The sequence below is a fragment of the Lytechinus variegatus genome, chromosome 1 (assembly GCF_018143015.1).
Source record: "Lytechinus variegatus isolate NC3 chromosome 1, Lvar_3.0, whole genome shotgun sequence".
NCBI classification, from domain to species: Eukaryota; Metazoa; Echinodermata; class Echinoidea; order Temnopleuroida; family Toxopneustidae; genus Lytechinus; species Lytechinus variegatus.
The window spans coordinates 56347894-56360099 of NC_054740.1; the positions used below are offsets into that span (position 1 = coordinate 56347894).

Below are 12206 nucleotides of genomic sequence, written 5' to 3' on the forward strand. Positions count from 1 at the left end.
TATGACTCCATTGCGGTTCATTTTGATTAGTGTATGATGATTCACCTGGTCAATTTACTGAATTTCAACTCCAGTTTGGTGAATTCATTAGTTCCTCCCCAAAATTTCTAGATTTTTTCAAATATTTTTTTTTGTTCAAGTTTCTGCTTGATTCCTGCTGATTCCGAATAAGTGTGATGGGGGCTTTATATGCACTCTACCCCGCCCACATCTCTTGATGTTAGCATCATTTGTTCATCCTCTTACATGTATTGCTCTCTTTAGATATGGATAGCAGTTTTTCAGAGATTAATCTTAGAAATAATGATTTTCACCTTCTATTATGCATTTTTACCGATTCTTCCTTTCTTCATAGATCCAGCATGTAGTGTGGTAGTGCACTAACCATTTTGTAGAATTTCTTGTATTATGAGTGGTTTTAAACAAGTGTTGCAAAAATCTGTTCTTAAAGTTGTGAATTGAGTTATAATAAGCTTGAGTGTATATGGCAGGCTAAAAGTGAGTTACAATCATATTTGATAGCATTCGCTATAGGTGAAAATCATCAGTCGCTATTAAAGATCTCAATGCCTGCAAATATGCAAAGTGTGGTTTTGCAAAATCAAGATTTCCTTTTGATTATTGCTGACACAAAATTTATTCTGAATTTTTTGAGGCATCTCTGTTTTGTTTCATATCCCTTTTGTCCATAAAATTGTGCATATCTTTTCATGGGCATGTGAAACACATGCCTGACATTTCATTTTTGACTGGGTCTCCAGTGTAGTTTTACAAAGATCTTCTGGAGCCAAGTTTGATTTAGATATAAATATAAAAATTAAGCATGCATAGCATGAAAATGTTCACCATGAACATGCCATAGGTACTTTTTAAGGCAATCATGGACTTTCACAGAATTATTTTTTGGTATTAACTTCTCATTTTTTATCATGTACAGGAACTCATGATGGTGGACAGAAGGAAGGATTGGCCAATGGTCATTGGGAAGTGACCAATCAAGAGATCTCCGTTCCTCACACCACAGATTCCCTTACAGGTAAGTGTTTTAAATACAAAATACAGTGCGTCCCAGAAAAAACGAAACCAAGATTTATCGATGATTTATCATAACTTAATCATAAATAAAATAGGCAAATGACCTACCATTGTAAAGCTTAGAATCTCCTCTTTCATCTGGTATTACTTAGATTATTCCTCATTCACACATGAGTGAGCAAAAACAATTCAAAGAAAGGATGCCAAAAACTCATTTGGCGGAGGGGTATCTGAATTTCAAAAAGAAAATCACATGACTAAAAAGTTCAATATCTGCTCTTTTCTTTGGTATCTTGATCACAGAAAATGGTCAAGAAGTAAGAAAGTTATGATCCCTCGAAACAATGCTTGTAGTTCCATAATTTCATCAAATGTGTTTTCACCGGTTTCCCACAGGAGTTATCGCACGGTAACAAAAGACTTAATGCATGGCTGATCATCAACAAAACGGAGTGTCGAGTTAGTTTGAACGCTAGCCTGTAAAACCTCTTCATTTTATGAAATTATTGAAATTCAAGCCTTATTACAATCAACCAGAACTTTGTTATTTCTTGGCCATTTTCTGTAATTGAGGTATCATATTAAAGAGCAGATATTGAACTTTTTAGAAATGTGGTTTTCTTTTTAAACCCCAGATACTGCCCGCCAAGTGACTTTTTGGTATCCCCTTTTCAAATTGTTTTTGCTCACTCATGCGTGAATGAGAAATAATCTAAGCAATTTCAGATGAAAGAGGAAATTCTAAGCTTTAAGATGGTAGGTCATTTGTCTATTTTATTTGTGATTAAGTTATGATAAATCATCGATAAATCTCGGTTTCGTTTTTTCTGGGACGCACTGTATATGTGTACTTGTGCTGTATGCGCTATGCATTAATGTGGATGTGTTTTTCAGTAAATTGACATATTGTGTCAAGTGGCTGTTGACTATGTGGTGGTGTCGATGGTGATGATGATGATGAACACAAGATAGTGATGATGATGATTTTGATGATTAGGATATTAGTGATGATGATGATGATAATGAACTCAAGATAATGATGATGAAGATTTCAATGATTAGAATGTTAGTGATGATGATGGCGAGGGTGATGATGATGATGATGATGAACTCAAGATAATGATGAAGATTTTGATGGTTAGTGATGATGACGATGATGATGATCATGATGATGGACCCAAGATAATGATGAAGATTTTGATGATTAGGATGTTAGTGATGATGATGATGAGGGTGATTATGATGATGGTGGTGATGATGATGATGATGAAAATTATGATGCTGCTGATGATAATTATTATTAGGATGATGATGGTTTTTGTCTCACCTGCATAGCAGAGTGAGACTATAGGTGCCGCTTTTCCGACGGCGACTGCGTCAACATCAAATCTTAACCTGAGGTTAAGTTTTTGAAATGACATCATAACTTGCGCTTTTGCTGCGCCGCTGATGACTGGGCAGTGATTGAGCAGCGACTGTCCGCGCTGCTATAAAACGCCATGCCTATGGTGGCGGATTTAGGGACAGTGATTTTCCGCGATCGCGGAAAACGGACGGAATTCACGGAATCGGCTGTTTGAAACGGAAAGTGGCTTTTCAAACGGAAAATCACGGAAAACACGTTTTTTCTCAAAAAGCACAAAAAAGCAACAGAAATTAATCCCAAATACTCAACAAAATACTATCATCAACTGAAAAACACGATCTCACTTTGCAACAACAATCATGACAATCAAAACATTGTAACTACACTCGAGCCTCTCCATCACTCGATCGTATCCAAATTAGTTTACACTCACGTCCGCATAGAAGGCAGAATACGGCCGTGTGTTGCTGCCCTCTGCGTTCGGTCATAATATAATGATCACGGTGATTCATCAAATCCAAAATGGCGGATATTCGGAAGTCGTCGACTGCTCAAAACGATGTCCGAAAAGTCCCCAAATCAGCGATAAAATCCCATTTAACAATAAAATAATGCTAATAATATGAAAGGTGAGAATATATTCATGTTGATTATGTTTCTCTAAATATTTTTTGAGCTCGAATCTCTTCGATTAAAATGGATTTTAAAGCGATGTTAGTACATTGGTAGATGCAAATTTTGAGCAGCGCTAGCATTTTGACATCGCTACTCGTTGCGTATTGGTTTTCTATGTAAACGGAATTGTCAATTTTTCTTGTACACAAAGTCTATGGGGAAACGGAATTTCCGTTTTCAGACATGCTGAAACGGAATTTGAGATTTTCTGAAACGGAAAAGGCAATTTTTAGAAACGGAAAATCACTGTCCCTACGTATTATCACATTTTCAACAGATTATGAGGCGACACCACGACTTTTTCAAATATACCTCCCAGAAAAAGGAACAAAAAGGGGAAACTGCCCAAGCTGTTATGCCGGCGGTCAAAGAGACAAAAAAGACGCTCACATGTCTTGATAACGAAATGGGTTACCTCCTTTATGAGTGATCTCACATCAGTAGACTTCTTCTTGTAAGAACATTTGAAAGGAATTTACCTAACAATTTTGAGTGACAACTTTTGTGGAAAAAAATAAACAGAATATCAAAGATTTTTATGCTCTTTTATGAAATTCTGGATGCATCCCTCATATCAACTATTAGGCTCATCGACATCTTTCGAATGAAATTTAATAGATATTGTATATTATGTCTTAAGTGAGAGCCAGGATCGGACCCAGTATCGTTTTGGCCTCCTCCTCCTGTCCTCGTATCAGGTCCTCGTGATCAACTTCTAACTGATGTTGTTGTATAATGCTAAAATGTATAAGTCCAACCAAATTCTGGACATCCATCTTGGTCGGAGGTTGGCAATCGACTGAAAAATGTCTCATGTGCCGCTATTAATATGCCGATTGCTTGAAATCGTTTCAAGAGCCCATCATGAACGTAACACAATCGCTCCATTCGTAGCAAACCCGTACCGAGGTCCTGATTAGCGTATGAGCCTCGTTGTAAGGTCGCTTTGATCGCAGAAGCAGCGCATCACATCTGCCTCAAATCGTGGCAAGAGAGTGGCAGCGTCGTACTATCAGCGTATTACCATCGCCTTCAGCGCAGATCCGTCGCAGTGAAGTTGCAGTGCAATCGCCTCGCAGGCTAAAAATAGAATTCGAGGACGATTCTGCTACGCTTTGCGGGATTTAGACAGATCGCCGTGGTTGCCATGATCGCTATCCTAGTGAGATGGGGGCCTAAGAGTAATCAAGTATCACTGAACATCCTGTGCGCATTTTAGGTCACATGACCAAGGTCAAAGGTCAATGAACTTTGGCTATAATGGGGGTATCTATTGAATTACCATCAAAACTTTGCAAGTTTATTGATCTGACTTTTGAAACTTGGACATACGAGTAATCAAGTATTATTGAATATCCTGTGCAAGTTTCAGGTCACATGATCAAGGTCAAAGGTCATGTGAGGTCAATGAATTTTGGCCACATTGGGGGTATTTGTTGAATTACCATCCTATCTCTGTAAGTGTATTGGTCTAGTTCATAAAACGTGGAAATAAGAGTAACCAAGTGTCACTGAACATCTTGTGCGAGTTATAGTAGTTTTCAAAGTCAGCAATGCTGCTATGTTGAATCGCGTGATGCAGGTGAGACGGCCAGAGGCATTCCACTTGTTGAAATAATGGTGATGAGGCTGATGACGACGATGATAATTATGGTGAAAATTTTAGCATTCTTGACATAATATCTGTTTTCATCATTACAGCAGCAAATACAGAGATAATATAATATTGTAATTAAGTAAGAAACATACTATCCTTTTGTTAATGCAGTGGATCATTTTAATCCTGAAATACATGTATACTGTTTCAGATTTCATGTAAAATACATCAACCTAAAATTCATTGAGACAGGTAAACTAATATTTGCTTTTTAAAAGCATGTGAAGGCCTTTTGCTTAGCTGCAGTAATTCAATTTACATGTACTTCTTAGTTAGAGCCACCTTGCCATTCCAAATGTGTACCTAAAGGTCATATTAGGATGACTAGGTAGAGGGAAAGCACCTTGTGATTAAGCCTCTAGAAGCAATTCCCATTTGATTGAATGTCCCTATCATTGAAGTTAATAGATAACTCAGTTTAACAAGGGGCGACACTAATGATGAGATGTCAGGGTTTTATAATGACAGCATAAGATCCCTTTCTCATCAACTTTCTTGAACTGGTTTTCCTTAATCCAGCTTAGGAATCTAGTTTGGAAGATCGCTTCAGTACAGGGTTCGCATCACCATCTCCTAAACTGGTTTCTAGAACCACTTTGTGTGAACTGGTCTTGTTTTAATGGGAACAGGCTCAGTTGGGTTATACGTTTTGTGTGAAATTTCAAACTGCAGCATAGGCATACTACATATACCGTAGTGTGTACTGCACCCAACACGCACACACTCTGCCATACAAGGTTTATACAGATGTGTCTTAATCTACACGTCAACTAGTTTAAACGTCAAATCCCCCTCAAATGTAGATTTTAATCAATAGGGAAAAATCAGACAAGCATAATGCTGAAAGTTTCATCAAAATTGGATGCAAATTAAGACAGTTATGACATTTTAAAGTTTCGCTTAATTATTGCAAAAAGTTATGTGCACAATTTAGTCACATGCAAATGACAGACTCGATGATGTCCCTCACTTTTTCTTTTGTTTTTTATTGATTGAATTAGACAATATTTCAAGTTTTTCAGATTTGACAACAAGGACCAACTTGATTGAACCATAAAATGTTAAACAATGGTAATTCCACATGTTTAGGGAGAAATGAAACTGTTTCACATGACAATGTGGATAATATGATCAATTTTCATATTTCATGTACTAATATACAAAAGAAATAGTGAGTGAGTAAGTGATGTCATCAGTTCCCTCATTTGCATACTGACCAGGATGTGCATATAACTATTTTGTAAAATTTAGTGAAACTTAAAAATGTCTTATTTTGTTTCTTGTATCCCATTTTGATGAAATTTTCAGTGTTATGCTTGTTGGATTTTAAAACTTCTATTCAAATCAAATTTTGTTGGGGTGGACCTGTCCTTTAACAAGGCCAAAGCACAAAATTGAAAACCGCAATGCGACGTTTGGAAGACTACTTAAGATTGCTTCCAGGACCACATTGAGCATTCCCGTTGCATGTTTCCTCTAAACTAGTTCAAGAAAGTAGATGAGAATGGAGTCCAAGACTCATTAAAGGAGCCCTCCCATCCAGAGCTTATTTAATTATTCTTTCTTTCTTGTTCTCTTTCTCTCCATCTAAATCTTTCTATCGATCTATCTTCTTTTCTCCTGTTCTTCCAATTTCTTTTATCCCTCTCTTTCTCAGCCCCTCTCTCTATGTTCTTTGTATGATTTGATTCTTCCCCTCCTCTCTGTCTATTCTGCCTATCCCTTTCTCTTACAATCACTGTCTTCACCACTTCACAATTCTACCTTTCAGAATGCTATTACTTAAAAAAAAGATTTTTAACTGACAACAAGTTTTGGAACTATTTGGGGGCCTCCTGTCCCCACCCCATCTATACATTAGTTAAGCATAAAAAACAAAAGAAATGACATATTGGCCTTTAAGTTTTGTTTTTTCACTTTTCTATTAATCTGTTATTTTGTCCATTAATTTCCTATTCAATGAGAATAAAATTATTTTATGATCTAAAGTTATTTATTCTGTATAAGGAGACTGATTCATTTCTCATAAATCAAAATTATAATTTTCTTGTCTGCTGAAACTTTGGCACATTACCACATGAAATAATTTTCTGTCAGATTTTTTTGCCGCGCAATTGAGCCATTATTCCCCTTATACTTTTAGATACATGTATATAGTAATAGATGTGTTTATGAAAATGTACATATTAATATGATGCTCTCATGTACTGTAAAAAAACGATCATGTTCTGTAATACGAGTCGGCAGAACAAAATATGCATATTATGCACAGAATGTTTTAGTCAGGCATCTGAACCCATAACCTGAAAGACTTGATTATCATGTGATGAACTTGCCGAGTCTGTATGCTGTTGGAGGACAAGAATACCAACATTGATGTTACTTTGCTCATCTTCTTTAGCCACGGGGCTTGCGTTGCTCTCTGAAGTGCTCGGAGGTCTGACTTTGTACCACAATCCAGAGAAGATGGTCACGTAGACCTTGCGGAATTTGCGATTGAGAACCGCATAGATGTAGGGATTGATACAGGAGTTTGTTACAAGCAACAGAACAGAGACTCTGTGAGCCGTAAAAGATATGTCATTGTTGAAGTTGAAGAAGTGGATAACAGCAAAAGGTACCCAGCATATGATGTAAGCCAGAAGAGTCACAATGAGGACCTTTGATAGGCCAATTTCACGCTTCCAGAAGTCAAAGTTCTCTTCGATGCGACTCCTGTTGCGCTGGAACGCAGTGCGCTGGTGGATGCGCTTACGGCTTGACATGACCTTGTAGCAAGTTAGGAAGTAGAAACAAGGGATGAGGAAGAATGTGGTGACAATAGAGTGACAGACAAGGACTGTTGTATAGATCCAGGCATAGTCGCTCTGCTGATCGATGCTACATAGACCAAAGGCTGGGTTATAGATGATATCTCCCAAACCGTACTCCGGCATAATGACGATGAGGATAGTGGCGCACCAAATGAAAATTATATTGACCGACACTGCTTTCCAGGAGCAGAAGCGTTGATAGACTTTCGTAGGCTTGGTGATGAGAAGATATCTGGCGCCAGCTATGTGTGCCAAGGTCTGGACAGACTGTCCAAGGCATATGATGGAGATGTACGCTGTTGCATGGCACAGGCCATCGCTAAAGATCCAGTCGTTGTACTTCAAAGATATCATAAGGACCGGGATGGACATGATGTTGGTCACCAAATCAACGAACCCCAGATTGATGAGGAACAGATTAGCAGGTGTCCTCAGTTCCTTTTGCACAAACGATGCAGCAAGCACCATGATGTTACCAAAAGCTCCTGCAAAGCAAATCAAACCCAGGTATACGAGCTGAAAATTTAAGAGAGCGATGTTGGGTTGTTGTGGTGACGGGTTATCCGCAGAAAGAGTTGGAGTGGTCCTGGCTTCCATTACAAATCCATCTGTTGCTACCGAGGTGAAAGACATAATGTCTTCAATGACTTCTGACATTGATCTCCCAGATATCTAACCCACATCCACATCCACACAAAGATAAAAGTACTAGCATTTGTTCTTTTTCCAAATACATGCATGTAGAGTGATTCATCCAAGTGTATTTTTTAATCAAGTCATTGATTTAACAGCAGTATGGACGTTGATCCCCACGAAAGATAGTGTTTCATGATTTTATAAAACCATGATTCTTGAAAGAAGATGATTATTTTGTTAATATTCTAACCTCACAAAGTCTACCACAATTGATATAGTCTGGCGATAGAGAGCTTCCCTCTTTGGATCATAACCTCTCTCCTCGTTTGGAAACATGAACGTATGTCACTTTATGGTACATCGACCCATAAACATCATCATTTTAGGGTGGAGGCTTTTATCTACTCTTAATCAGCTCTCTCTATCTTCCTCTTCTGATTAATCACAGCAATTTTCCTGCTTCATTTTCATTAGAAACCGAAAGTTACCTGTATTCTGCTGCGAATTGTTATTGATAGTCCAATCCAAAATGTCTCATTTGTCTTCTTTGATGAATAAATCTGTCAGTAGGTGTTACCTCTGTTTGCCGACTTTATGATCATTAATGCTGAAGAACCTGCTAATTTGATATATTCGAGGTTATTATGAACCCATGCTGCATTCACCGTAGACTTTTTGGGTCCATCCATTATTACTTCTGATGCACCTCCTTTTATTTGAGCTCATATCAGTTGTAACTGAAGCCACTCTTTTGACTGAAAGAACTTGGTGATTTGATACTTGGTGGACACAAAGTCATAAAATCCCCAAAAATACTTTGAGCTGAGGGGTATCATAAAAAATCATCCACAGTTTCATTAAATTCAGGGTAATGTTGCCTTATTTTCCTCCTCCATGATGTGATAAAGTTCTTCTGTTCAATCCTCTATCCATAACTCATCTACCAAGTGCTCCATTAATAATGTGAATGTCTCATTGAGACAAAATTATTCATCTTGTCTGCTAGTAAATGGTCTCAAAGAGCAGGGAAGAGCAATGATTCCCATCCAATATCTATGCGATCCTCATTGGACCTAGCAGAGCTACATGTGCATGTGCGAAGCAAGATAGCAAAGTTGAATGATTAGCCAGAAATAAACTGCCATTTTCCCCTCCCAAGAGGTCCAGCAAATAGTTTGTTTCCTAATTTCCTTCTCGTGATATCTTGAGTGTTCTTTGATTAAAGAAGCGATGTTTGACCAGCTCTTGTCTTGTCAACATGATGTCTCTTTAATTGATTCCTTCTCACACTTCTTTATATTGCCCAGCAACTGGAGAGCTCAGTCACAAGAAACAATGTTGATGGTATTTTTGTTTGGTTTTCTAGCATGAAGACCCTCTTGATTTGATTATGCATTGTATTTACCCAATAATCAACTGGAATGTAAGTTGCATAAATTTCCGTGTATATACATGTTTTGATTGGTAATTATGTCTTAGGTTTTAAGGTTGGTAGGGGGCATGACTTAGAAAGATCATTGTTTTTATTTCAAATTACATGTCATTTCCTTTTTATTATGTAGACACATATACTCCTTTGTTTGATTTTGAAGTTTGAAAAAAGTGGTGATTGGAAATAAAAATGTGTAAAAACTATAAAAGCTTTTTCCAAATAGAATCCATTCTCTCAATACTGACTATGGACATGAAGAGCAATATTGGGTTTGTATCTTTAGTTTCATTAAGAGTATTGCATCAGAGGATTAGGACATAAAAACATACTGTTTTCTCCCTTAAAATTACTGGTAAAGAGGTCCAGTAGAAATGTATTACAGTCATTATGCATGATCAATATCACTCATTTCTAACCTGCTCTCTTCACCAAATGTAACTTATCCATACTGTACATTGTTATTTTATATTGTTATTAAACTTGTTTGTGATATGTGTATGAGATGGTTATACTTAATAAAAACGTTTAAAAAAATATATACTATGAATGACTTTATACTTATCAGGGTTTTTTTTTTTTTGGGGGGGGGTAAACTTACTTTTTCAAGTTCATAATCACAAGTGCCCTGCATTCTATTTCATGATGATGGAAGAATTTAATCTTTGTACAGACATGTTAGCGTGTTAATAGGCAAACAGGTTTTACCTGCATGGTGTGATGTGTTTTTACAATGGTTATACAGGTGAGCACCTATAAATGAACAGTTTATTCTTCAAAGATAAGGACTTGGGGAGATTAATGATGTCTCTCTGTCAACAATCGTCCCATATATAGCATGCCTTGTTGCCAAGGACTGTTTTGTGTTACAGCCATTATGATTCTTTAAAGAATATTAAAGAATTCTCTATTCTAAGCATGCACATGGCTTGTAGTGTGCGTGAGCTCATCGGGGGGGGGGGGGGGTACTCGACCAAAACAGTAGTAGGTACAAAGAAAATGGGGGTCTTGGAGCGGGCTTATTGTAAAAAGGAGGGTCCTCGGAACGGGCTTCGGAACTAGAAATGTTAGTGAAAACGGGGGTCCTTGAAATGGGTGGCTTGCTCGTGAGTGCGTATGCACCCCTCTGGAACGGGTGTGCAGTGCAGACTCGATGGTTGGACTGTGCTCTTCGGTCGCTTTTCACCAAAATTGTGGCTCATTGTGTAGCAGATCAATTTGGCCGGAATGGCGTAACATAAAATATGCGAAGCTTTGGAGTGGATTTCTTCTTTTTTTCACGATAAGAAGAAAATGCTATGCTTTGGAGTGGCTTCCTTTGTTCTTTTTCTCAAGAAGACAAAAATGATATGCTTTGGAACAGAAATTTGATTGTAATATTGGGGGTTCCCTCCATGGCACATCCCCACTATGCATTATATACTGAGTGCCCCCCCCCCCCGAGCTCATAAAAAGTATGTTGAACATTCCCTCCCCCACCTCTTTTCTTGTCAATGTCATTAAGAAGCAATTAACAGCCATACGTGTAAATTGAACACTAACCTACAATATCATGAGAGGAGGGTGCTGAAATGCATAATGAAATTGGAACATTTTATTCCATGAAGCAAAATTTATAGGTCATTATTTTGGGGGCTTTCATTCTTTACAAAAACGAATCTAGTTTAATTATTGTAGATTTTTCAGTCTTTATCAGTGTTAAATGATCATTTTAATTTAGAATAGCAGAAATAAATCCCCATTATAACAAATGGAATCAAGCTGCATAAGAAAACTTTCCAAGATGTAATAACTTGTATGACCACAAATTTGACACAATTACTGATACTGAAATCTATTATCAATTTGAGACAGAATACTCAATAAAGGAAAGTAATGATGAACACGATTTCCTTTTTTTGTGGGGGGGGGGGGGCAGGGGCATGGTATGCAGACTTGTTTCTTTTTATAAATCAAGAGTATCCTCCTCTGTAGTGACACTGCCTTACCTTTGGAGTCAGCACTGCTGCTATATTGAATCATGTAATGCAGGCGAGACTACCAGAGACGTTCCACTTGTTTAAATTATTCATCTTTAGTATGACTGGGCAGGGGATTGAACCCGCAACTTGCCTTTCATGAGGAAGGCACTCTACCAACAAGCCAAGATTACCTAGCAGCATATACAGTACCCTGATTTTGTTTCAGGTTTATTTTTATTCCCATTTATGGATGTTCCCAAGTAAAACACAAGTTTGGACAGATAATGAAAGTTAGATGTAAACTGGGGATTTTGGAAAGAATACGGATTCCTCTCCAATCGACTTTGAAACTTTCATATTTCAACTCTTTATATTGTCATGTTTGTGTGCATCCCTATCTCTGCAATTTTCACGCCATGCATGATAAGTGAACAGGTGCCTAATGAGCAATAGGTATCAATATCAGCTGATTTTTTCCAGTCAATGTGAAAATATTTTTTCAAAATAACAAATGTGCAGTTTCTAAAACACTGTTTCTCTTTAAAAAGCCAATCATATATTGAAGGATTTTAGTAGCCTTAAACCATTATTGCAAATTTGTTTTCATAACAAGTTTGATGAAGCAGGCCCCTGG

General features: G+C 37.5%; 1 protein-coding gene across 7 annotated transcripts in view; it reads left to right on the forward strand.

Moving 5' to 3' along the window:
* Nucleotides 1-12206, forward strand: part of LOC121417675 (1-phosphatidylinositol 3-phosphate 5-kinase-like) — an 82960-nt gene that overhangs the window by 20143 nt on the left and 50611 nt on the right. For all 7 annotated transcript variants that reach the window (XR_005970392.1, XR_005970390.1, XR_005970394.1 and 4 more), the window contains one exon: nucleotides 938-1036. Coding sequence is in view for 1 of the 7 variants with exons in the window: in XM_041611431.1 (XP_041467365.1) it covers nucleotides 938-1036 (99 nt within the window). In the remaining 6 variants the exon portion in view is untranslated. The remainder of the gene's footprint in view (nucleotides 1-937; nucleotides 1037-12206) is intronic.